This window comes from Eublepharis macularius, chromosome 10, assembly GCF_028583425.1.
Source record: "Eublepharis macularius isolate TG4126 chromosome 10, MPM_Emac_v1.0, whole genome shotgun sequence".
Taxonomy (NCBI): Eukaryota; Metazoa; Chordata; class Lepidosauria; order Squamata; family Eublepharidae; genus Eublepharis; species Eublepharis macularius.
The window spans coordinates 19,604,589-19,632,159 of record NC_072799.1 but is presented as its reverse complement, the minus strand read 5'-3'; the positions used below and the strand labels follow the sequence as shown (position 1 = coordinate 19,632,159).

The window sequence follows — 27,571 nt, the reverse complement described above, 5'->3', positions numbered from 1 at the left end:
AAGAATAAATATATATGCATATCTGCATGCATTACACAGGCTACAGAATTTAGGTTATGCCAGCATACAATTTGTTTTTTTTTTCCACACATGCTATACAAAGACAATAATAGGGCAAAAGCACAGCTATCGCAGTGCCTATGTATCCTTTATTATTTTACAAATATTTCCCATTAACATGAATAAACCTCAGGGGAGGAATGCTCGTTCTACTTCCCTCTCTTTTACTTGCCCCAATTGCTGGCTGACCAGTGCATCCTATAGATCCTTGGGTTTGTAAAGGTGCAGATATTAGGCAGTTTTGAAAAAAATGCTGTGGATGCGGTGATACAAGGAAGGATGCTCCACATCAAGAGACTGGAGCACCTTTCCTCTGAAAAAAGGCTGAAGAATCTGGCACTTGTTAGTTTAGAAAAAAAGACGGCTAAGGGAGGGACATGGGGTGGAGATGTGGACAGACAGAGCTTTTTCTCTCTCTCCCATAATACTAGAACTTGAAGTTGGTGGGCAATAGATAGAGGACAGATAAACGGCAACACTTCTTTACTCAAATTCATTGCCAGGGAAGGTAGCGATGGCCACAAGCATAGATGGTTTTAAAAAGGGATTAGACAGATTCGTGGAGGAAATGTCCATCAGTGGCTGCTAGCCATTACAAAAGACAACCTCCACATTCAGAAACAGTAAATTTCTGGAACCCAACGCAAGGAGGGAACGACTGGGAAGTCCTTGGCCTCTGGTCCTGTTTGTCAGCCCTCGGGGCCAACTGACTGGCTGCTGGGTGAAACAGGATGCTGGGCTTCATGGAGCGTGGGTCTGATCCAGCAAGAGTCTTCTTATGCTTACCTCTCCTAAGATACACTGTTTTTTGTTCTGAGGATGTAGGAAAAGGATGTAAACAGCCTTTATGTTGTTGCTGATGTCTTGGCACATTCAATCTGGACACCTGCTTCTTCAACCCTCTAGGCAGGCTAAAGTAATCTTTGCGCCTTGGACATGTTTATTTTTGTTTAGCATTATAAGGCAGGAAGTTTGTTTTTTAAATCAGTTTTTAAGTCCTGCTCCATCTAGGATTGCCAGCGCCCCTATCTTAAAAGCAGGTGATGTGGGGGGGAGGTCATTAATCAGGTGTGGGGCCCCAATCCCAGTTCTTTGTGAATGCACTAGGGTGACCCTGATTACATTTTCGCTGTGTTTGGGGCTGACTTGGCCCCACAGCTTCCAGTTTTCAACCAGAAGTGCGTGTGTGAGTACCATTTTGTCACATGCTCCAGTGGCTCCCAGCCTGCCTCCCCACAACTTCCCCCCACTGGCAAGGTGAGCAGGGCCTGGGGGACGGAAGTGGAGGTTGGGACGTCCCTGGCTCCATCCTCAAATTACTAACACTTTATTTTATTTATTTAAAACATTTCTATGCTGCCTTTCCACCCAATTTCAGGGTCCTCAAGGTAACAACTGTTAAAACATTTCAAACATTAAAAAGCATTTAAAATACAAACATGTACAAAACACTTAATCAAATATAATATAAATACATAAAAGATATAAAATAATATAAAAACAATTATAAACACATAAAGCCAATTGTTGACTTGTAATCCACAGAACTGCAAGCTAGATCCATGTTTGATTTGTCCTGTCAACAATTGCAATCCTCACAAGAGGGCAATTTACCTCTTTTTCAGGAAGCTTCCATTGACACAGGCTACTGACGAGAAGATCAACTTAATCTCCCTGTTGGTCCAAAAAGGAAAGAAAGAAAAAAGACACCATTAGTCTTCAAGCCTTTGCCTTGAGAATAGAACCAGACTTGCTGCTGAGGTAAAACTGATAAAGGAAAGCACATTGTTCACACTGAAGTATTCTCTCCTTGGCACATGAGTGCACATTGTCGAGCCAATGGCTTGTGAGGAAACAAAGAGACAACCACGAGGCTATCTTTTCCTCCCTCTCCTCACACAATTATCTCTCACATTTTTATTCTATTCTTCATCAAGCAGCTAAAGGAGGCATACGTGGCCCTCCATGTCTCCGCTTTATTCTTACAACTCTGAGGTAGTTTGAGCTGACTGGTGCAAGGCCACTTAACGAGCTGCGAAGCTGTGTCTAAACCCACGTCTCCCCATCCCTTGGCTGACACTCTGACCACTATACAACTCTGTCTCTCCCTAGAGTACTTAAGGGCTAGTGGGGCTGTGTGAAATATTGGCCAAATCCAGACTGAAGGGTGTATTATCCAACGCTGGGTCCATGAAGTCAGTTGCAAAATGGCTCTCCATTACAGCTGCAAGACCAGGATGTCTACATTTCCCATCAAAACTTGAGGGAAGCTGACAAGTGTCAGGCATCACCTGTGTCAGGCGTCACTTGTAGCTTGGCTCTTAGTTCCCCCAGACCCAGGAGATTGGATGCTAGATTTCACATCAGTCTTAGCACCTACCTTGAATGGCAACAGAGGTAAATAAGAAATGAAGTTTACTAGATTAAGTTTCCATCATCAGACCACGGATTCCCTGAAAAGCCACCTGCCTCTCTCCAAGGCTGCTATCTCTATCCAGGATGCATAGACTGAATATTGTATTGTTGCTTTTGAATTCAGTATTAATGGACCAAAATGGGATCCATTAAAAACATTATGTGTTGCTATACTCACAGAAATCCAGCAGAGGAGATACTTACTGTCTAATGTTCGGCCAGCGGTTAGGATCCAAATTAGAAACCCATTTATCTGTCTCTTCCTCTTCTAACGTGGCAATTGTCCGGTTTAAATTGGCATATGAATTCTGAAGAAAATGAACACAAACACACAAAGTGATCCCAGAACCTAATGAGGTATCTCCACTGGAGATTTTAAATGAAATGCAGAGTGCGTATGTCTCTCTGCAATTTGCTGACTCCCTCCCCCAGATAATGTAGACATTTATGGCTGTGGTGGTAGAAAGTGTCCTCAAGTCATATCTGACCTATGGCGACCCCTGCAGGAGTTTTCATGGCAAGAGACCAACAGTGGTGGTTTGCCATTGGCTGCCTCTGCCACCCTGGGTTCATTAAATGTCTCCCATCCAATTACTAAATAAGGCTGACCCTGCTTAGCTTCTGAGATCTGACAAGATCAGGCTCACCTGGGCTATCCAGGTCAGGGTACTTATGGCATTAACATACACGAAAAGAAAAACTGGCTTTTGCAACCGAGTGATAAGGTGATCTACGGGCCATTCCAGACAACCAGTTTGTAGCAAAATAAATGCCTAGCAGTTATTCAAGTTGTGTTCACTGGCCAAATGTCTTGCCTCAAGTCATGTTTCTGTGGCAGGATTCCCCAGTCTGTGTACATTACATTTTGTACCCATTTTCATGATTTACTACAGATTGATTGATAGAGAATAATTGCTATGTGGAACTTTGTTAGATCTGGGACGCAAACATCTGTTGGATGTCTGATGCTGCCGTTAAACAATTACATGCATGCTGAAGATTATATTTGTCAGGGCTTGCCACCGCTGCCACTGGGCGTGGCACTGGGCAGTCTGCTCCTGACGTCATAGGGGGGCCAGGGATTCTGCAGGACCCTGCTCTGTGGAAGGAGGGGCGGTATACCTCACCCAGACTCCCTCTCAGTCCACTCGCTGGCCTGCTCAACCTGGCCTGCTTACCCTCTGCGTCCTCTTTCACTTCTTCCTCCCAGAGCTCTCCTCCAAACCTCCACGCTTGCATCGCACCGCTCTCACTCCACATCATCACTCCCTACTCACACCCACCACCACAGGGCTCTTCCCAGCCAGCTTTTATAGGGCTTCCTTCTACTGTCCCACCCCTCTTCCAGCCTGATCTTGGGCTGCACCAAGCAGTCGCAGCTGGGGTAGCTGATCTGACCCCACTGACCAGCACCAGCTGTGCCTTGTTCCCTGGCTGCCCAGCCTCCCTGCCTTGGCTGATTGCTGCAGGCCTGTCCAGCTGCAGTCCCCTGGCTAGCAGCCCGGCCTGCCTGGCTGAGCTGATGGCTGAAGGTGGGTCCAGCTGCGGCTCCTTGGCTGGTTGCCCAGGGCTTCCTGCAGAGTGCCTCCAATAGCCCCACCTGGAGTGGCTTGGCTTTTGGCAACTCCTGGGCCAGGCTACTATTTTCTAGCTGGGGCGTGGCTTTGGGTTGTTGGGGCTGCTGCTGCTTCTCCTCCTCAGGTAAGGTTTTTGGGTGGGTGACTGCTGGGCCCCCAACCCCTCTGCCCTTGCCCCCTTCTGCCTTGCTTAGTCCCCTTTCCTTCCCCAGGGGAGTGGGACTCGCTGGCCTCCTTCTGTCTCCCCCTGCCTCCTGAGGCTCTGGGCCTTTGCCCCTTGCCCCTGGCACAGGCAGGTTCTGGCTCCATTTGCCCATGGGAGGGGTTGACCTGCTGTCCCCCGGCTGCCCCCTCTGCTTGCCAGTCAGACCGGTTGACCTATTGTCTGCTGGCTGACCAGTTGACCTGCTGTTCCCTCTTGTCAAGTCTGGGGGCTGGGGCTCAGACCCCGGACACACACCCCCACTTGGCTTTGAGTTGTGGGGGTCCGGTTCAGCCTCGAACATGCGGGACATGAAGTCCGCGTCCACATGCCGTGCCCCCTGGCGGTATTTGATGGTGAATTGGAAGGGTAGGAGGGAGAGGTACCACCGCAGCACCCTGGGGTTGTGCGCCTTCATGCGATGGAGCCACTGCAGGGGTGCATGGTCTGTCAGCAGTACAAAGGGGTTGTTGGCCAGGTAGTACTGCAGGGCCCCCACCGCCCACTTGACCGCTAGGGCCTCCCGCTCCACTGTGGCATAGCGCTTCTCGGCGGGCTGGAGCTTCCGGCTTAGGAACAGAATTGGGACATCCACGCCATCCCGCTCCTGGGTCAGCACAGCCCCGAGGCCGGTGTCCGAGGCGTCTGTGGCCAGTGTGAAGGGCTGGTCAAAGTCCGGGTTCCATAGGGCCGTGGCATTGGAGAGGGCTAACCGCAGGTCCTTAAAAGCTGCCTCTAGTTCTGGGGTCCACCGGACTTGGTTGGGCAGCCCCTTCCTTAAGCTGTCCGTCAGGGGCGCCGCTCGGGAGGCAAAGTGGGGGATGAACCGCCCGTAATACCCCAGCAGTCCTAGGAATCGCCGAACCTGCTTCTTGGTCTTGGGCTGTGGGGCGTCGGCTATTGAGGCCACCTTGTCCGGTGGTGGCCTGACTCGTCCTCCCCCGACCACAAAGCCCAGGTATTGGAGTTCCTGGAACCCCAGGTGGCTCTTTTTTGGGTTCGCCCTTAGTCCAGCTCGTTGGAGGGCCCTTAAGACGGCTTCCAGGTGTTGGAGGTGGGTGGGCCAGTCGGGGCTGAAGATAATAATATCATCAATGTACGCCATGGCATACGCCCGGCACTCTCCCAGCACCTGGTCCACCAGCCGCTGAAAGGTGGCTGCTGCCCCATGCAGGCCAAACGGCATCTTCTTGAATTGGAAGAGGCCTTGGGGGGTGGCAAAGGTCGTCTTCTCCCGGTCCTCCGGCCGTACGGGCACCTGCCAGTAGCCCTTTGTTAAGTCCAGGGCCGAGAGGTAGCGGGCGGACCCCAGGTGGTCCACCAGCACGTCTGCTCGGGGCATGGGGTAGGCGTCGAACTGGGCCACCTTATTCAGTTCACGATAGTCAATGCAAAACCGGGTGGTCCCATCTGGCTTGGGCACCAGGACTATCGGGCTCCTCCAGGCACTTCGTGAGGGTTCGATTACACCCAGCCGGAGCATCTCGTTTGTCTCCTTCTCCACTGCCTCCCACCGCTTCCTGGGGATGGGGCGCCAGGTAGCCCGGGCTGTCTGCCCCGGGCTGGTCGGGATGGCATGTTGAATAAGGCTGGTGCTGCCCGGCCTGCGGGAGAAGACCCCGGTAACCCGTGCACAGAGGTCTCGTAGCTGGGCCCGTTGAGCTGGATCAAGCTGGGGGTCTACCTTGGGCTCCTCGAACTCTGGGGCTTCGGAGGTCCATGGCAGCTCACTGTCAGGAAGCTCCAACGGGTCCTCAGCCACGCCACACTCCTCTTCTGGGCGCTCATGCCACCGCTTCAGGAGATTCACATGCAGGGTCCTCCGCCGACGCCGGCCAACCCCGCACTGGACTTCGTAAGTAGTGGGGCCCAGCACCCTCCGAATCGGGTAGGGGCCCCTCCATGGGTCCCCTTCCTCTCTGGGGAATACCGAGTGGTGCACCAGGACCTTCTCTCCCGCCTGGAAGGCCCTCATCCGTGCACCCCGGTCGTAGGTGGCTTTCTGCTTCGCCTGGGTGCGAGTCAGTCTGCGGTTCGCCTCGGCTTGGGACTGTTGCACCCGGTTATGGAGTTGGCTTATGTACTCCCGTGTGGTGGGCGCAGGGCTGCTGGCCTGGGGCGCCCAGCGTTCTGTCAGCCGGGAGAGCATCCCTCTTGGCTTGCGCCCATACAGCAGCTCAAACGGGCTGAAGCCAGTGGAGGCCTGCGGGGTCTCCCTGAGGGCAAACATGAGTGGGTCGATGTACAGGTCCCACTGATGAGGCTTCTCCCGTGTCATCTTCTTCAGGGCCTCTTTGATGGTCTGGTTCAGCCGCTCTGCCAAACCGTCTGTCTGAGGGTGATAAGCCGAGGTGAACACCTGCCGGATCCCCAAACTCTGGCAGAGTTGGCGCATGGCGGTGGCACGGAACGGGCCTCCTCGATCTGTCAAGATTTCATCCGGCAGCCCCACCATCGCGAAGAACTTGGACAGTGCCCGGACCACCCCCGGGGTCTGCATGGTCCTCAGCGGGATGACCTCAGGGAACCGTGTGGCGTAGTCCACAATCACCAGGGCAAAGCGGTGGCCCCGGGGTGTGCGTGGCAGCGGTCCGATGAAGTCCATCGCGATGCGTTGGAAGGGCGTCCCCATGACGGGTAGTGGGGAGAGGGGGGCCTTCGGTGGGCGGCGGGCTGCCACCCGCTGGCAGGTGGGACACGAGCGGCAGTGGGCCTTCACGTCGGCATTCACGGAGGGCCAGTAGAACTGCTCAAGGATCTTCTTCAGGGTCTTGTGGTGCCCCAGATGCCCGGCCCACGCATGCTCATGGGCCGTGCGGAGGACTTCGGCCCGGTAGGCAGTCGGCACCAATAGCTGGCGGACCTCCCCCTGGCCACTTGGGGCACGAGCTATGCGAACCCAAACCCCTCCTTGCTTCTCGATGCGCGGGAGCCGTTGGGACCTCCGCTCATCCCGCACTAGCTCCTCCTCACGAGCTGCCGTCTCTCGTAAGCGCTGCAAGGACTCATCTGCCCCTTGGGCGTCACAGAATGGGCGATCGGCCGGGGGCCCAGCTGGGTCTCCAGTCCGTGGTTCTGCTCCTGGTCTGGTGGAGCGACCCTCTCCCGGGTCGTCGGCCTCCTCCACTTGCAGAGCGGTGGCAACTTGGGGGTCTGTCAATTCCCCTGCCGCCTTCAGCCGAGACCCAGCGATCCCTGGGGTGTCTCCTCCCAATTTCTTCGCTGCCTGCTGGAGGAGCCTGAAGAACCCCGGGGCATCTCTTCCCAGCAGCATTGGCATGGGTAGGTGAGCTAACTGGGCAACTTCCATTTGGTGGCAGACCCCTAGGTACTCTATCGTGATTAGGGCCGTAGGGTACGGCTGGGTGCGGCCCATCACATCCGTCACCGGTATCCAGCGGTGCACTGGGGTAGCAGCTGGGAGGAGCTGGGGCCGAATTGCTGAGACTGCACTCCCAGAGTCTAACAGGGCTTGTAGGATCAGCCGGCCTATCTTCACGGTGGCGCATAGACTCTGCACCTGCTTGCCAGGCGGTGGGTTATTTTCCCAAACGAGGGCACAAACCCTTGGCAAGGCCTCTGTGAGCGCGCCGGCTTGCAACCGCAGCTCCGCTGTCTGTGCTAGTTCCACTGGAGCGGCTGGGTAGGCTGCCTCCAGCTTTCCCCACATCCTATCCTGGCGTTCCTCCAGCCACAGTCCAAGCTCCGCTGTGGCGGCGGCCTTGGGAGGCCGCCCCTTGACTGGCGCCTGCGTCGGAACGTCTCTCCCCGTACGGGCCACCAACTTGTCAGGGCTTGCCACCGCTGCCACTGGGCGTGGCACTGGGCGGTCTGCTCCTGACGTCATAGGGGGGCCAGGGATTCTGCAGGACCCTGCTCTGTGGAAGGAGGGGCGGTATACCTCACCCAGACTCCCTCTCAGTCCACTCGCTGGCCTGCTCAACCTGGCCTGCTTACCCTCTGCGTCCTCTTTCACTTCTTCCTCCCAGAGCTCTCCTCCAAACCTCCACGCTTGCATCGCACCGCTCTCACTCCACATCATCACTCCCTACTCACACCCACCACCACAGGGCTCTTCCCAGCCAGCTTTTATAGGGCTTCCTTCTACTGTCCCACCCCTCTTCCAGCCTGATCTTGGGCTGCACCAAGCAGTCGCAGCTGGGGTAGCTGATCTGACCCCACTGACCAGCACCAGCTGTGCCTTGTTCCCTGGCTGCCCAGCCTCCCTGCCTTGGCTGATTGCTGCAGGCCTGTCCAGCTGCAGTCCCCTGGCTAGCAGCCCGGCCTGCCTGGCTGAGCTGATGGCTGAAGGTGGGTCCAGCTGCGGCTCCTTGGCTGGTTGCCCAGGGCTTCCTGCAGAGTGCCTCCAATAGCCCCACCTGGAGTGGCTTGGCTTTTGGCAACTCCTGGGCCAGGCTACTATTTTCTAGCTGGGGCGTGGCTTTGGGTTGTTGGGGCTGCTGCTGCTTCTCCTCCTCAGGTAAGGTTTTTGGGTGGGTGACTGCTGGGCCCCCAACCCCTCTGCCCTTGCCCCCTTCTGCCTTGCTTAGTCCCCTTTCCTTCCCCAGGGGAGTGGGACTCGCTGGCCTCCTTCTGTCTCCCCCTGCCTCCTGAGGCTCTGGGTCTTTGCCCCTTGCCCCTGGCACAGGCAGGTTCTGGCTCCATTTGCCCATGGGAGGGGTTGACCTGCTGTCCCCCGGCTGCCCCCTCTGCTTGCCAGTCAGACCGGTTGACCTATTGTCTGCTGGCTGACCAGTTGACCTGCTGTTCCCTCTTGTCAAGTCTGGGGGCTGGGGCTCAGACACCGGACAATATTTTTATTTTCACTTGGGATTGTTTTATGAAGACTAAAATTGGCATTTTAGGAATTTTAACCACATTGAGTGGGTGCTACCACAAAATGGCTGCCATGGGGAACTGGGACTGATACAAAACACTGAGAAGTCCTAAGATGATAGTTAGGTGGATAGCCATGTTGGTCTGCTATAGAACAGCAGGATTTGAACCCAGTGGCACCTTAGAGACCAACAAGATTTTCAGAGAGTAAGCTTTCGAGAGTCAGAGCTCCCTTCTTCAGCACCATCTGGAGAAGGGCGCTCCAACTCTCAAAAGCTTACAGTCTGAAAATCTTGTTGGTCTTTAAGGTGCCACTGGACTCAAACCCTGCTGTCCTATGATGGAGATAGATGTTTCCAAATAGAATCACAGTTCTCTTCTTCAGATGCAAGAAGAAGAAGAAGAAGAAGAAGAAGAAGAAGAAGAAGAAGAAGAAGAAGAAGAAGAAGAAGAAGAAGAAGAAGAAGAAGAAGAAGAAGAAGAAGAAGAAGAAGAAGAAGAAGAAGAAGAAGAAGAAGAAGAAGAAGAAGAAGAAGAAGAAGAAGAAGAAGAAGAAGAAGAAGAAGAAGAAGAAGAAGAAGAAGAAGAAGAAGAAGAAGAAGAAGAAGAAGAAGAAGAAGAAGAAGAAGAAGAAGAAGAAGAAGAAGAAGAAGAAGAAGAAGAAGAAGAAGAAGAAGAAGATGCATCTGATGAAGAGAACTGTGATTCTCGAAAGCTTATGCTACAGTAAAGTTGGTTAGTCTTTAAGGTGCTACTGGGCTCTTTTCTGTTTTTCCTACTACAGACAAACATGGCTAACTCCTCTGGATCTATATGTCCAAATAGGAGTTACCTGAAGAAACAAAGATGATGCTCCCTGGGCTCTGGCGAAGTGGAAGAAAGTTGTGATTCACTCTGTGCTTTGGGGAAGAAGCTGTGGGTGCCCAGAAACACACTGGAGTGTGCCATGATGCCCATATGTACCAAGTATTATTCTTCAGGTCCAATGTTCAATATAAATAAGGGGTGAAAAGAATATTTCAAGGCAGGATGGGGGGAAAACCCTCTGCCTTCAGCTGGTATGAGACTTAAGATGGAGGACCACAAATGTTATACAAACTTTATGAGAGTGGACAGACTACATGAAAAACAGCTTTCAGACTGAACCAAGTTTCTGCAGGGGAGCTGGAGCCAGCGAGGTTCACTCTGGCTGTCACTGAATGTGGCACAGAGAAGCCAGTCAGCAGTGACTGGTGGAGGCTGGTTGCTGCCTCCCCCCCACAACTTCACCCAATGAAGGGGCCTCTTCTCACAGCAGAGCTGGATGGACATCACAGAGAACCACGACAGAGAAGCAACTTGTAGCTCTTTTCCCTCTGGAAATATAAAAGCTGCATCAATTTGAGCTGCAAATTCCCCCAAATCCTTACTGACCTTTTCCTTCAGAGAAATCACAATACTTTGGTTATCGCCAGCGATGATTTTAATCTGTTTCTCTGAAGCATTCCCTTCTGTGAAAGAGACAATAAAGCAAAGCATTATTCAAGGAGTCATGCATTATCTGTAGAAACACTCATTTGGTGATCTAACGAAGTGGGCTCTGGGGCATGGAAGCTTATGCCATGATGCATCTTTAAGACCCTTCTGTGGTTTTTTTGCTGCGACAGCCAGACATGGTCATTCTTGCAGGACCTGTAACATGCTATGTCTGGCATTCCCTCAGAGATCCCTTCATATTGCCCTATCTTTTAATTGTAAAGAGTCCAGTAGCACCTTTAAGACTAACCAACTTTATTGTTGCATAAGCTTTCGAGAACCACAGCTATCTTTGTCAGATGCATCATCAACTTTCTTCCACTTCACCTTTGTCAGATGCATCTGACGAAGAGAGCTGTGGTTCTCGAAAGCTTATGCTACAACAAAGTTGGTTAGTCTTAAAGGTGCTAACGGACTCTATACTATTTTGCAACTACACACTAACACGGCTAACTCCTCTGGATCTATGTTTTAATTGCAGTTTTGATGTATGTGTATCTTACTGTAATGTGTATTTTAGCTTGGTTTTAAGTGTTTTAATGCTGTGCTTTCGTTTGGTTTTAAGGGTTTTTAAATGTGTTTTCACCATCTATGTTTTTAATCTGTTAGCCGCTTTGGTGGCCCTGATCAGGGCAAAAGACAAGAGTGTAAACTTTGTAAATAAATATATATAAAAACTTAAACTAGCACTTCAAAAACGAAAATCAGGAAGAGAATTCAGGCTCTGGGATTGGAGTAAACTATGTAACCAAATTGGAGTAAACTATGTAACCATGGATACACACTGTTTTCAATTTACCACTTTCAATTTACCATTCCTTGCCCAATAAGATACATTAAATTGTGGCCAACTGCTAAGATAATCATACATTACTTTCACCCCATTTCTGTCCTCAGAGGAACGGCTGCGGGGCACAGAATCATTCCCCAGCCCCAAAGCCCCTTCTAGCACGTAAATGCTTTGTATTATTATCCACTTTGATTCTCAATGAGAAAGATGGACTATAAAGAAAGTACATAAATAAATATTAACTTGCAGATGGGCTCTTAAAAGTCACAGCATGCTTGGTTTGTAGCTGAATACAAAGCAGAACTTGTAGAGATCATAAACACAATTTACCCTGGGTGAATTTCTTGCCCTTCTTAACCAAGTCAACAGGAAAAGGTATCAACTGATTACACTTTCTCCCATTGCCAAGCTGCCCTTCAGATCCAGAACCAAACGAGTAGACTTTCTTCAGGTCTGGGACGTAGACAAGAGTGTGCCATCTGTTGACAGGAGTAAAACAGATTACATGTATTCAGTGCCTTTGGCTCAACCAGGCCCTTCAAGTTTAAAAACTGCAACCAGTTGTGTTGTTAGCTGGTACCAATGACTTATTTTAAGATCACAGAGCTGCTGTCTTTTGAGTAATCCGTCACAAGGTCTTACTTCTGCTGTTATGATACTACTGGCCTTCAAGCTGCCCGGTCTTCCATTTGCCTGGCTTGAGCCTGCCAATTGCACCTAAACAGTAGTATTATTTATTTTATTTATTTCAAATTTCTATTCCGCCCTCCCCGTGAATGGGCTCAGGGCAGATAACAACATATTAAAATACAAAACACAATAAAAACAACATATTAAAATACAATAAAATCCATACGCATTTAAAACAGGATGGTGGACAGCCTTCACAGGGAAGGTTAAGATTTTATACACCCCTTTTTTCAGGCCGGCGGAGGCCCAGCCTCAGCCATATGCCTGGCGGAACAACTCTGTCTTGCAGGCCCAGCGGAAGGATAGTTAAGTGCTGCCAGGCCCTGATTTCAGCAGACAGACCGTTCCACCAGGTGGGAGCCAGGACCGAAAAGGCCCTGGCTCTAGTCGAGGCTAGGCGGGCCTCCTTGAGGCCAGGGACCACATCTTCTGATGCTGAAATAGTTGCAGAGTGAGGCCCCTTGACATATATCAGGGGGATCTGAAATAACTGAGAGAAGTTCAAGGTTAAGAAACAGGGAAGGGCCACAGCTCAGAGCTAGAGTTTCTGCTTTGTATGCAGAAGGTCTCAGGTCCAACTCCTAGCATCTCGAGATAAAAGGATCAAGTGGTAGGTGATGTGAGTTGACCTCTGCTTGAGGCCTTGGTGAGTTGCTGCCAGTCAGCATAGACCGTCTTGCTCTTGATAGACTGATCTTGGAGGTGGAGAAAAATAGCCTACCCTGCCCCTTTCATGAACGCTTAATGTGTGGAAATGAGCCACTCAAGTTTTTCCTGGCATGGATGTGAATAACCTCACCTGGTAAACAACATCGCATTAAGCCTTTATTAATGGGGCAGGACATCTTTTCTTCAAGCAGTTGGCAATCCTACTTGAAATCAATTGCCTCAGACTGGAGTAATGGTGTGACTCAGTATAAGTTAGCTTCAAGTGTTAAAAATAAAGAACGAAATGAGGCATGGTGTGATTTTTTAGTTACGTATTTGTGCCCTGCCTTTCTCCCCAGTGGGGATTCAAATCACCTTATGAAGTAAAGGCAAAAATATGATTTAAACAGAAGAAAGCAAACATCATGATGATATAACAACCAAGCCTGGGTCTGCTGGCCCCCCCCCCTTCAGGCCATAGGATGCAAGCCATGGGCTAAGAGCCAAAAAGAGCCCTTTGGCTCTTGGTTTCTGGCCACACCCAAGTTTAAATACCTGTGAGAGGAGGACCAGAAGTTCAGCCTACATCTCACTGATATGGCAAAAGAGATGTCCCCAAGGCTACATCTGGGATGAGAAACATTGCAAACTATCACAGGGGTCATCATAGTAAAGTTGGCGCCCTTGGTGGAATCCTTTGGACCAACAGCCCGAGACATCGAGACTGATGCTTTTGTATTTGGACAGGGTCTTGTTTAAAGTAGGTACCAGCAATGCAAAGGCATCTAGGTGTGCTAAGTGGGCACTGCAGTACAACACAGAGAGGCCACCAGTCTCTGACGTGCTAACTAACTAAACGTGCACAAGTGGCAGCTCAGTTTAAATTAGTAGTGCAAAATAACAAGGGGGAGTTCCAGGATCACATTTGAGTTGGGATTTATTGGCACAACACATGGGATTTGTTCCTAAATCAGAAGTTAGATGTCTGTGTTATGCTAAAAATGGCTACCGCACGGGAGTAAAGAAATGATGGAATGGTACCACAATCATTTCTCCTGTTGGTGGTGTGAGAATAGTTTCTGGTTTGGAGATCAAAGGGAAACTGGGACAGGAAGGACTTCCTGAAGAGACAAGTGGGGAAGCCTAGAGTGTATAGTTAGTTAAGTTATACCGGTGTGTTTAATAAAGTAGTGTTCTACTTCCTGGCAAGTGTTGGAGTCTCTCTATCCAGAGAGTCTATGTGCCCCTCAGGTGTCACTTGACTTCCTAGGCCAGGAGGATTATGGAACTATCTGTAGTTCTCTTCTTTAACCAATAGCCCCAGCACTGCAAAGATCAGGGCTTGATCCCCGATCCAAAGATTCCTGCTTTGTGCATGACAACAGTTGATGTTAGGCATTTATTTTTTAAAAATAAGAAACTAAGATCCCAGTGCAGTGAATGTCCTAGCTGTTGATTATATTGTATTCACTTGCACTGCATAATCTGCCTTGGGTCTCAGTGAGAAATATGGACTATATACAAACAAACATTTTACTAATCTAGAGAAAAGAAGCATGCACAAACAGGAAATGTATAAAGGGACAGGATCACAAGATCAAGAGGCAAGAGGCAGGGAAATAAAACATTACATTGAGAATCACAACAGAATGGGCCAAGCACAGTCATAAGTTTAAGCAGGGCTTTTTTTCAGCGGGAACACGGAACGGAGTTCCGGAACCTCTAGAAAATGATCACATGGCTGGTGACTCCGCCCCCTGATCTCCAGACAGAGGGGAGTTTAGATTGCCCTCCATGCCGCTCCAGCAATCAACTCCCCTCTGTCTGGAGATCAGGGGGCGGGGCCACCAGCCATGTGACCATTTTCTCCGAGGGCACCCCACTGAGTTCCACCACCTCTTTTCCCAGGAAAAACCCCCTGAGTTTAAGAGATTCTGCTATTGCTGCCTTGATATGTGATGCTCATATCTTCAGTACTGAAGAATGAATTACATGGGCTTCTCTTACATATACTGCCTCCATTGGACAGAGGAGCAAAATCTGAAAAGACAAACTTTTCTTAAAAAATCTATTTTTACCCTCTTTTCAACTTGGGAAAAATCATCTCCTTGACAACATAAACCATTTGGAAGATTTATGGATTTCTTACCTCCCACAGGCTACCTTAGACACTCGAGCACTAAACAGCTCTGCCACAAGACGTGGAAACATCTCGTTACGTGTGGAGTTGTGGCCAAGCTGGCCATAGCAGCCAGCCCCAAAAGTACAGACCAGCCCATCCTTGGGTAGGAAAAAGACAGATCAACATGAAATACATAAAGCAAATATTTCATACTATCCATCACTGATAGTTTTATCCCACTTCTTCTCCAAGCAGTTTAAGGGGAGCTTTTTCCTTTATTTTCACAACAACCCTGTGAGGTACAATAGACTAAAAGAGAATGATTGCCTTATCACAACCCATTGAGGGCTAAACTAGACGTGACGATGTCCTCATGGCTGCCACCAGGAAGCTGCCACCATTTTTAATGATTAAAATTCTTACAATAATATATGTATCCTAGAACACAATGAGATAAGTTGATCATAAATAACAGTATATTACATACAGTGAGACAAGTGGAATATAAATGTAACATCCAATATAAAAGTCCTTTCTAAGAAGAGCGATCAAATGCCATGACGTCTGTGCTTTCTCTAATTAATTATCGATGAACCTTTACACTTCAAATGTAATTGAAAATATGTTCTTTAACAGATTCAGCCAGTTTAATCCTATTCAGCATATAATAAAGGGATAACACACCTTTTAAGACTTGTTGTGACGGAGTTCTGTGTTCTTCCAAAATTTCCTTTCCAAAATTTCTGCAGAGCGGCAGGCTGAGCCACTCTTGCTCCCCCCACCCCCGCACCTTATCAAATGCCAAAATGGCCACACCCTGCACCTGTCCTGGCACTTTAAAAAGTGTGTGGGACGGGAGGAAGCAAGAGCACTGGGCTGAGGACCCAGTCAGGACTGGGTCCTTGTGGCATTTTTAAATTATTTTAAAATGGCAGCAGCAGCCATATGGTGGCCATGAGGATCCCGTCACATCTAGTTTGGTGCTCAGTTTCATGGCTGAGTGGGGATTTGAACCTGAGATCCTTGTCTGACTGACAGAGCAATCCTAAGGAGAGTTACACCGGTCTAAGCCCACTGTAAACCACCTAGCTGATGTTACATAACTGGGGAGAACAAAGGGTTGTATTATCATGGGTGGCCAAGGCTGTGTTACATGCTACACGGCTAAGCACAAATCAGTATTACGCACGAAGGTAATCCAAATTCTCTAATGAGAAAAACTAAAATCTGCATGAATTATAGAGACTAATCATGCTTCTCATAACTACACATAAAGTCAATGAGTTACTTCAGAGCATGGAAGGCTGTCCTCTTGACTAGTTGAAAGCCTATGCTACTTATCCTTCTTAGCTACTGAAATTTCCCCAGGCATAGCTTGCACACTTCTAATGTTATTTTCATAGTCACAAGGTCTAGAAACTTGGGTTTTTAAAAAAATAATAATGGACAATCAACTTATGGAACTCATTGGTGCACTGATGTGGTGCTGGCCCTAAGCATACTTGCCTTCTAAAGACTTCTAGATAAACTCGCAATGAGGAGGGTGAGAGATAAAGCTCACAAGAAAGTAAATTATTAATAAATGGAGGGTTTCTTTTTTTAAAATGTCAACCTTTGAAAGAACTGCAGTGTGTTCTCCTCCGCATGAAACAAACACAGTCTTCTTATGTTCCAAAGCATTCACGTACGTAGGGGAATGCCTATCTGAAAAGGAGATAAAAGGAAAATGAAGCCACCGAAAGAGGGTGTCTATTGATCTTTAAAAAGGAAAAAGAAGGCAATAGATTAAGAAATCATTCATCATTGCGGGAAATGACTTAGGTCTGGTCCAGACATATAGCATACAAGGGATGGGAATGAGGTGGTAGGGGGTAAACTGTACCACTTCAAACTGCAGGGAAGGGACTTCCCCATCACTAATAATTCCCTGTGTGTGAAAATCTAGGACAACCTGAAAAAGGCCGGGCTAAAGCCTGTCTCCCTGATGAGCTTGTTTTCAAATTGCAGAGAGTTCTTTACATGGGGGAGCATTAAAAATGTGACTCACTGCAATATACGGGGTATACGGCCCATTTGACTACCTCAGGATCCTACTATCCAATTCTGCAGCCTGTGCAGAACAGGTCTTACTGACCTGTAGATATAAAATTGGGTTCCCTCATCACACACTTCACATGAGGCACACACAGAAGTCACATCTGTAGTTAAAACTGATTTTAAGACTTATGGGAATGGTGAACTAGTCCACAATTTTCACTTGTACACAGCACTTTCCGGTTCAATCTTCTGCAGTGAAATGACTGTACAAGTGCTCCTCCTGGTGGTAAAAACTACCAACACTCAATGTCTGAAACCTTTTCACCAGACGGGGGCAATTTGTCCACATTGTGATTATGTACGAAATCATCATTGGTGACTTTGTTCAGTTATGGTTGCATGCAGAAATCATTGGGAATTGTGCTACTATTGCACTACAATAGTCAGGAGGTCACTTCTGTAAGGGAAGGTGTTGTAGCCTGTTGCACTCTTTATTGCACATGTGAGCTCCCTTTTTACTGCAAAGTTCTTTTTTACCACAAAGCCTTTGTAACCCCCCCCTTTTCTTCGTTATACCACGCCATGCCTTAGGCTGGTTTCATTTACATTGTTTTTCCACTGCTGTAATGTTAGTCCTATTGCACTGAATGAAGGTGTGGAAATGTAGGCGGGGGGGGGGGGGAGGCATTCTCCAGAGCACTTCCCCATGCTCCACATCACACCAGGGATGATGTCATTCCAGGCACTATGTGGGACACCCCGGAGCAAGCGCACACTTCGTGCATGTGTGAGATAAGTACCCCCCACAACCCTTATCCCTCAGGGCCCCCACATCCCCCAGTTTGGCGCCCAGGGACATGGCAATGCTACCTCTGAAGGTGGGGAGGGGGTGAATGTGGTGAAGGGTCTCTGATGCAGATCTCAGCAAGCAGGCTGGCCATATGTGAACAGACGGTCATTCAAGCCTCCTGACCATTCTCATCCCTTTCTTCCTCTCCCCAAAACACCCCACCTTCAGAATCAGAGAAGCTTAATGGCAACCATTATTTTACTTTCACTGTTTTAAATAGTACAATGGATGGCCCAGGCCAATCTCAAAAACAACACGTCCTGGCCATCCACAGACCAGGTAGGGATTCCTTGAGGACTCCCAGAATTATGCCCTAAAACCAGTTCTGCAGTTAAAAATATCTTCCCCAGATTCATCAAAGAATGGCTTGCCGAGGCAAGATGGTGCCTGACTTCAGTTACGAGACATTAGCTCCCTTTTTGAAAAATATTTATTCCATCATCATCACCATATTTAGGAGAGCCAAGTGGATGTCAATGGGCTTAAAATCTTCTTAGGGTGACATACTGATGTATGACAGGCTGTAAGACGTGAATATTCAGGCTGCTGCCATCTTTTCACCAAGATATATTCTTGATCTTCTTTTGCATCAGAGAGACAGTGGATTTGAGGGTGGAGTGGGGAGCCTCTCCCTCCTCATTTTGCCTCCTTCTGGGCCCCCATGGAGAGGGAACGTAGTTCACTGATACAACATGTACTCAAATAGGCAGATGGCTCCTCCACCTCAAAGGGTCTTAGGGCTAAGTGATGAATTACACTTGATTGACAAGTGAACAGACTCGCATGCATTTCTTCCTGTTCACTTGCATTCCACGCAATTGCAAAGTGGATCACAAAGTAGATTGCAAGAGGAGCGCAAGTGAACAGGGAGGAATACATGCGAGTCTGTTCACTTGCCATTCAAGTGTAATTCGTCACTTCTAGCTTGTCCCTTAGAGAAAAGGGCCATAAAAGCCTGAGATCGGCTTGAGACCCAGGAGGACTGCTACCAATCCACGTAAGGCAGAGTTCATGGCAAACATTTCACTAGTAGATATACCTATTCCATTGCACCGACTCCACTCACCTTCTGTATTTCCAAGGCCCAGTTGCCCAAAGGCATTCTTTCCCCAAGAATAGACCGATCCAGACAGAGAGACTGCCATGCTATGAAATCCTCCAGCTGCAATCTTTGCCAAAGGAATGCCTTCAAGCGCCTGCACCAGCTGTGGTTCCCTGGCAGAACTCATCTCTCTTCCCACGCCAAGCTGGCCATATTCATTCTGACCCCAGGCAAAGAGCTCTCCTCCTTAACACAACATACAAAAGGGAAATAAGAGAGCTGCATACATTCAGAGCACATTCAGCCCTGAGCATTAAATAGGAGCCCCTTCATAAATACATCTGCTTCTCTTTCATAATCTACCTTTCTTCCAAAGAACTTGAGTGGCAGTAAGGGGATACAGGGATGTGTACATAGGCTTATACTGTGAGTATCTATGTTCCAGAAAGTTTCTTTAGAGTAAAGGGAACCTCCATATACAGAGGCAGTAAACCTCTAAATACCAATGCCAGGAGGCAGCATCAGCCGAGAGCCTGGATCTCTATGACTTCTTTGTTGGTTCTGCACGGCAACTGCTTGGCCACTGTAGGATTAGCTGGACCACTAATTTGATCCAGCAGGGTTCTCCTTATGTTCGTATTGCTGATGGACCTGCTGTGGGCTAGAAAGTCCTTTCACAAAACCTCTGCAACGTCCTGGCCAACACTGAGAGTGCCATTTTCTCCCCACCTCTCTCTGCTCTCATAGGACCAAGTTGGGGGGAGAAGAGAGGAAGGACTGGATTCTGCCATGTCTCATAATGGCCTGAGGATGGGCCACAGGCTTTTCTTCTTCTCTTTCATTTCAGCTGTTCATATGTCAGGGTGCTGCACTACATGCAGGTGGAGAGACCATGAGCCTCTCTCGAATTTTAGTGGCTCTAGGGCTGTTTTCACACTGCTTACCAGCCACGGAACATCGTGCCAAGCTCCTGGAATGACAGCATCTTCCAGGTGCAATTTTGCGCATCTCGGGTGAAATCATGCCAGGAAGACGCTGTCGTTCCAGGAACTTGGCGCAGTGTTCCGTGGCTGGTAAGCAGTGTGAAAACGGTCTGAGTCTCTTAAGTTTGCCTTTGACCTCAGACAGACCACCCCAGGAGTTATTAAAAGAAGCATTGAAATTCACTTTTTCCCTGACCATTTTGAGTGCCCTTTGATGAGCAGAAAATGGGATGGATTCCCACACCTCTCAGCCTTGCTGACAAACATCCTGACTTATCATAAACACTGGCTGTAGGGATGTCATGTCATACCTTTTGACAGGGCCATGGAATGATGGTCACCACAGGCAATTTGAACAATGCGTCTGTCTCCTAATTCTTTCAGCAATCTGTTCAGAGAGAACAACACATGCTAGGATACCAAACAGTAACATTCGTCGTGGAAGATTTGGACAAGTCATTTAAGAATACAACATTTTGTGTAAAACAGAATGCAGTTCTGTGCTTTTACTCTGCCACTTAGGGGGATTAAAAAAAGACTAACCAGGATGGCCACAGAATGGAAGTGGGCGAGCTCAATACCAATTCTGTGTTCATCTGAATACTGAATATTTAGTTACATAATCTGAATCTTATATTTGGGAGTAAAAACTGACAGCCTCCCAGTGAGACACAGGTAAGCCTATTTAAGTTACATGGGAGTTCATTTTATGGGATTCCTGTAAAAAAACTGCTAAAAAGGCTCTGAGCATGTAGAACAGTCTCACATAGAGTTGCCAACCTCCAGGAGGGACGGGAATACCTCCTGGAATTATAACTGATCTCCAGATTGCAGAGATAAATTCTCCTGGAGAAAATAGCTGCTTTGAAGAGTAGACTGACTCCATGGCATTATATAACAACAACAACAATGGTTGTTGTGGGTTTTCCGGGCTGTATTGCCGTGGTCTTGGCATTGTAGTTCCTGACGTTTCGCCAGCAGCTGTGGCTGGCATCTTCAGAGGTGTAGCACCAAAAGACAGAGATCTCTCAGTGTCACAGTGTGGAAAAGATGTAGGTCATTTGTATCTACTCAGGAGGGGTGGGGTTGAGCTGAGTCATCCTGTAAGAGTTTCCCAGGGTGTGGAATGCTAATGGCGGGAGGCTTCACTGTATCCTGAGGAGGTTCTTTTGCATATGGATTGGTGCTTGATGTGCTAATCTTGGCCGTCGTCACACGGGCGTTTATTCCGTCAAATTTCCATTATGTGGCGCTATTGTTCCTATCGGCGCTATGATGCAATCTTTTGTCAAATACCGTCTCCTCCCGCTTCGAGTTGTTCACACCGTAGCGCTCTGTGCCGTCATTTTGAACGGGCACAGAAAAAACTCCTCCCCCCTTTTTAAAATTTTTTTTCCGCTTTATTGCGCTATAACGACATTACATCGTTATAACCAAACGTTAGCCCAACCCCAAAAGAGCAGGATAGGTTGGCCAAGTTTTCCCGCCCTGGAAGCAGCTTGAACATTGGCTAAGATGGTTTTTCTTCCTAATTTGAACATCCATAAATATACTCTTGTTCTGAGAAAAGCCCCTGTCTGACGTGATCCCCATCGCCGAAGACTCGACCATGGCTCCACCGAGTGAACTTGTAGTTCTGGTGGCCCAACTGGTTGTTTTGATGGTTCAGAGCACGTTCACTCTGTGCCATGCACACCTGCGATCCCTCCGTCGGAGGCGAAGGGCAGCGGAAAGACTTTTTCGGTCTATGCTGCTCGAGCAGCATAGAAAGAACACTCTTTCATTGCTTTGTATTTTTATAATATTATGACGTTATAGCGATATAAGGACGTTTTTTTTTAAAAAAAAAAAAAGGAGCTCGCTGCAGGATAGTGCGAAAGGGCGTCTGGGATAACGGGTCAAGATAAGAAAGGGAAAATTCCGTCATTATGGGATAGAAATTGATGCCGGATGGTCACACGGAAGCAGATTATAGTGCGAAAATTGAGACCAGAGGAGAAATCTCAGACTCGCAACAGTGCCAGAATAAGGTGGGAATTTTGCGGTAGATTGCGCAATTTTTGCGCTAATTTTAAGCCCGTGTGACGACGGCCCTTCTCTGCAGGGCTATTGTCGGGTGTGGAGTGTTTTGTTGGCCTGGTGTGTGTGTGAGGGTTGTATAATCCCTGCCCTGCCTTTTTTCCATCGGTTGGACTATTGCTGCTCCTCCAATGCCCACCACATAAAATGTCTGATTGGGGGCTGGGAATATGATCTGCCATCTAGAGCTGTTCTAGAGCAGTTTTCATACTGTTATTATTGAACTGTCTAATTATGGTTTTAATGTGAATTTTATTGTAAATTTACTATTGATGTCATTCGTCCTGAGCCTGTTTGAGGGGAGGGTAGATTATAAATGTAATAACGCAAAGCAAAGCAAAAGCAAAACAAAGACAATCACTCCCCAAACCAACTGCAAGAAAAATGACAACAATAAAAACAGACAAGAGTGACCAACTGAATGCGAGTAGGTGTCATAGGGGGAGGAGAGAACCAGACTCAAAAGAACGGTTAGCCTGCTAACTTAAAGCCCATTAAAATTAAAAGGGCCTGAACTAGGGTTGCCAGCTCCAAGTTGGGAAATTCCTGGAGATCTGGGGGGGGGGGGTGAAACCTGGAGAAAGTGGGGTTTGGGGAGGGAACGGAACTTGGCATGGCATAATTCCATAGAGTCCACCCCCCAAAGCAGCCATTTTCTCTAGGTGAACTGATCTCTGTGGCCTGGAGACCAGTTGTAATTCTGGAAGATCTCCAGCCACTACCTGGAGGCTGGCACCCCTAGCCTGAATACTGGCTTTACTTCTGAAGGGCCTATGAAAAAGAATGCAAGGTCTGAGCCAGGGGTCATTTCATAGAAAAACAGCTGGAGGAACTCATTAGCACAACTCATTAGCATATGCCACACCCCTTGACGTCACCAGAAGTGTTTTATTAGCATAACTGATTTGCATATGCCACACACCCCTGACATCACCTACCTTGGCTGTTTTGGACCCAGTCCTGGCCATTCAGGACCGAAATTGGACCCAAAATGGCTGAAAAGGGGCTGAAAATGGCCAAAAAGGGGCCTAAAATTGTCAGGAATGTAAACAAAGCCACTGTGAGCAAAATTACAAGCAAGAACACTGCCGTACTATTATATGCAATGCAGACAGTAGCTTAATTTGCCTAACCTTGACTGTGCAGATGTACAGGGAACCTCTAAGACAGCAAGATCATAGAAACAGTAAACAATGCCGGCTAGAAAGTAGGGAAATTCCACTTAGTGCTGAAAAGGAGACAAAAACTAGAGGGAGGATTTTGCCTCAGAAAGGCAAAGGTATAATTTGTCCTGAGAAGGTTCTATCTTTAAACAGGTTAGTGAAAATGTGATGCATTCTGAAAACGAAGCCTTATTCCAGAAAGCAATAACTATGCAACGCAACTCTGGGATGTGGATGTGAAAATCCTTCAAAAAACAAAATTTGCAGTGGCATCCCAACAAGGATCTTGAGTGTGATGGGGATTCACAAAAGCCACTTGGTTGTGGGCTGAGATGCACAGGATTTTCCATGGCTATCCCTCACTGAGCAGTCATGGGACCGGACCCATGTCTCCTTTCTGACAAAACTTTCGCATGGAAATTTGCCTTTAAGAAAAAAAGAAGAACCTCCAAAGCCCTTATATCTTACACCCTCCTACAAAGCAAATTTATGGGACAAATGCAACTGCTGTTGGTGCATTTTTGTGTGTGCATGCGCCATGCACTGCTATTCCTCTTCTATTATTTTAGACCCTCTTGCATTAAATATATATGTATTTTAAAAACCCTGCTGCCATGACACCATGATGTACAACAAGATGTCTCACCTTGGCTTTGACTCAACGTTTTGGAAAGCAAGACTGTGCTCAGAAAGTTTTCCTTCTGATGAGAGAATGAGCAGGTGAGATGTTTCACAGTCCAGTAAATCCACCTTGATCTTCTTCTTCAGGTTAATGTGCCCTGTACAAACAAGCAAGACAGAATCTGCTGTGCTGTTTAGATATAAAAAATAAAAATAATGTTTGGGCAGGGTTGTGTGTGTTCCACAATTGTACCGAGCAAGAGCAGGAATTGATACTGGGTGTAGCATTTTGCACAGTGATAATCTTACCCAGGGTTCATTTAATAGAAAAAGAGCTGGAGGAACTTATTAGCATAACACATTAGCATATGCTGTACCCCATGACATCACTGGAAGTTTGTCATTAGCATAACTGATTTGCATCTGCCACACCCCCTGACATCACCTATCCTGATTGTTTTGGACCCAATCTTGGCCATTCAGAGCCAAAATTGGGCCGAAAATGGCAAAATGGGGCTGAAAAGGGCCCCAAATGGTCAGGATCGGGCCGCTGCTGAGCGGGAGAGTGATCCACCACCTGGCAGAGGCCCGATCCGTGCCATTCTGGCCCCAATCCAGGCTGAAACGGGCCCAAAATGGCTGAGTCAGGTGGGCGGAGCCACCTGACATGACCTCTTTGGAGAACTGCCGGAACTGTGTTCCGGCACGTTCACCCTCAAAATGAGCCCTGATCTTACCTGTCTTTTTAAAAAAGACAGCTAAGGTCTGCAAAGATGAGAAAACATATGAGCAATGCCTACCTGGAGAAATCTCAGGAACCAGAGACTGGGGCCATTTTCACGCTGCTTACCGGACATGGAACATTGCACTGAGCTCCCGGAACTGTGTCTTCCTGGCATGAACGGTAGTTCTCATGCAAACTCGCACCAGGAAGACGCTGTTCCAGGAGCTCGGTGCAATGTTCCATGGTCGGTAAGCAGAGTGAAAACAGCCTGGGTTGAGAAGCCCGTCAGAGGGCATCATTAAGAGCCATGATGGTGTAGTGGCTAAGGTGGCAGATTAAGATCTGTGAGACCCAGGATCAAATCCTCACTCTGCTATGGAATCTTGCTGAGTGAACCTGGGCCAGTCACATGCTTTCAGCCTACCCTACCTCACAGGGCTGTTGAGAGGATAAAATGGAGAAAAGAAGAATTATATAAGCCACTTTTGGTCCTCCTTGGGGAGAAAGGTTGGGTAAAAATGAATTAATAAATTATCATAATAAATATTCTAGGACCCAGGTTAGCTTGTCTTTCTTACTCAATATTAGAAGAAATAAAACAATTTATTCAAAATAAGTAAATATTTAGAAAATAATTCCATCTTCCACAACGAAGAAATGATTTGGGTTACCTTGATATCAGATTTAGATATTTTAAACCAGAACAGATGCCTTTCTTATCTATTTACATTCTGCTGTCCTTAGTCCTCAAGACATTGAAACCAATACAATCTAGAACCAGCAATATTAGAGTAAAACAGCAGATAAAATCATAAACAAGAGAAAATAATCTTGATTACAGTATATGTACTGTTTTAACGTATCCTCAAATAACTGGGGAATAACAGCTTTCAGTGGATGTCTGAAAGATAATGAAGCAGTTGATGATTATACTTCAGGGAATTATTCTACAGCCAGGAGTCACCACAGATCCTCTTCCTAGTAATGACTCACTTAACCTTCCAAAATAGGCCTACACTCAGCATGGCCTCAGCTAAAGATCTTGACAACTGGGTGGATGCATATGGGAACAGGTGCCTTCAGGTTAAAGTTGCCACAGCTCCAGGTTGGAGATTTGGGGTTGGTGCCCGGGGAGGTCTCGGTTTGGGGAGGGGAAGGTCTTCAGTGGGCTATAATCCTGTAGAGTCCTCCCTCCAAAGCAGCCATTTTCTTCAGAGTAATGGAGTAATGGATCTGTACTCTGGACTCTCCGGGCCCCACTTGCAGGCTGGCGACCCCGTTTTTCCACACAGAGAACAGCCAGTATGAGATGTTGTTAGAGTGACACCTGACACCAGGTAGATTAAGCTAGAATGTTTCTTGCTTCAGTTATTCCCATATTAATCAATTTCCACTGCCCCCATCAGAGGCAATGCTCAGAGGAGAAGAAAATATGCTGTCTTTTCTTAGCTGAAATCTATGACAATGTGAAGTGACCATTTTCTCTTCTGAGAAAATGCAAGTAAACTTAATGCAGTGTTAGTGCTGGATAAATGAAATGTAATTTTTTTCTGAATACAGTTGCCTTTTAATCTCACACATGGTGCAAGGAGCTCAGGGCAGCGCAGTGAGGGGGGTCACTCTGTCTTATGGCTGATACAAAGATGACCGCGTTGTAACGAGCTTTTGCCCGTGTCTGAACCAAGCTTCCACTTAGCCAGAAGAAAAACGGATCTTTCTCTTGGAAAGCTTTCAGCAATTAGTTTTCAGACCTGTCAAACAGCTAAGTTCTTTGAACTACCTGTTTATCAGTACACTTATTTTATATAGGGTTCAATATTGCTTTGCAACTAAACACACAGACACCTGTCTAGAGTTTATTTCACTTTATTGAAAATACACCCTAGTTTTTTAATGAAGCAAGTAATTAAAATATAAATGGTTATTAATATAAATCCTATAAAAACAGAACACAGAAAGGCAATAAGAAGTAAGTTTGCTAACATTTCCTAATAAATTCTAAGTTTAACAATCAAAGTTTCTATGAAATGCATAGGTAAAGATAAATTCTCACCTAAATTCTCTCAAGAGATTTCTTCCATCAGAGCTCTGACATTCTATCTGAATTTGCATTTTTATAAGTCATCATATGCAAATATCTAAGATCTATTCACATGATAGCACAAACAAACAATAACTGGTCTGGTGCTTCATTGAATATTCATAGTTTCTATTGTATAACGTTCCAATTAGTAAAAAAATGACATTATACTCAAACTTGCAAAACAAAACTAAAAATCTCTGAGAAACGTCAGAAAAAGTTAAGAGATCACTATTGGTTGAATCTCTGATAGAGGAACATTAATCTAGATAGAGGTTGATTCCGCACACGTAGGATAATGCACTTTCAATGCACATTATCAATTGTTTGAGGTGGATTTTTTGTTCCGCACACCAATGATCTATAAGGAGGATTGGAAGCGCATTATCCAATGTGTGCAGAATCACTCAGAGTCCACGGTTTTAATTAACTGTCAAAAGGTTAAAGCACACCAGTTAGAATTACCTAGCACTTAGAAAAGAACACACAGACGGTTCATGCAGAGTTTGAAAGTTCATCTAGAATACAAGTACATGGCATAGTATTGATTATAGTCATGTGCTTTTATCTATATTGGTGCAACAGTGTGCTGCTTTAATCATGACCCAGGAAGAATTTGATAAAGCTGCCAAAGAGGTAAAAAAGCTCAAGGCTCAACCAACTGACCAAGAAATGCTGGATAGTCACTTCAAACAGGTTACTATTGGAGATGTAAAAACTGGATGTCCTGGAATGCTTGACTTCAAAGGCAATGCCAAGTGGGATGCTTGGAATGCCTTCAAAGGAATGTCCCAAAAAGACAGCAAAAGTGGAAGAACTAAAGGGCAAATGCAGACGGCAATGAACTGTTACCTGCAGCCTTAAGTGAAAACATGCCTTGCTAATACTGTGGATAACTAAAGGTTGTACTTGCCTACTACTACAATGCCAAGTAGTGATGCCACTTCAGAATCAATAGTTGTGTAAATGGTCCGCTCTGCAAACTTCTAATGATTTATAGAATAAAACTACCAAGTTCATAAAAAATTTAAAAAATGAGAATCAGTTTGGTGTAGCGGTTAAGAGCAGTAGGACTCTAATCTGGAGAATCAAGTTTGATTCCCTACTTCTCCACATGAAGCCAGCTGGGTGACCTGA

The 27,571-nt window shown here is 47.1% G+C and overlaps 1 protein-coding gene across 1 annotated transcript in view; it reads right to left on the bottom strand.

Annotated features, from left to right (window-relative positions):
• Positions 1–27,571, bottom strand: part of LOC129337022 (probable E3 ubiquitin-protein ligase HERC4) — a 58,046-nt gene that overhangs the window by 26,160 nt on the left and 4,315 nt on the right. Inside the window, exons 2-10 of the mRNA XM_054990469.1 lie at positions 23,656–23,788; positions 20,079–20,155; positions 18,809–19,030; positions 16,468–16,559; positions 14,883–15,013; positions 11,726–11,874; positions 10,504–10,580; positions 2,680–2,783; positions 1,675–1,734 (exon numbers count right to left, since the gene is read on the bottom strand). Coding sequence (XP_054846444.1) covers positions 1,675–1,734; positions 2,680–2,783; positions 10,504–10,580; positions 11,726–11,874; positions 14,883–15,013; positions 16,468–16,559; positions 18,809–19,030; positions 20,079–20,155; positions 23,656–23,788 — 1,045 coding nt within the window. The remainder of the gene's footprint in view (positions 1–1,674; positions 1,735–2,679; positions 2,784–10,503; positions 10,581–11,725; positions 11,875–14,882; positions 15,014–16,467; positions 16,560–18,808; positions 19,031–20,078; positions 20,156–23,655; positions 23,789–27,571) is intronic.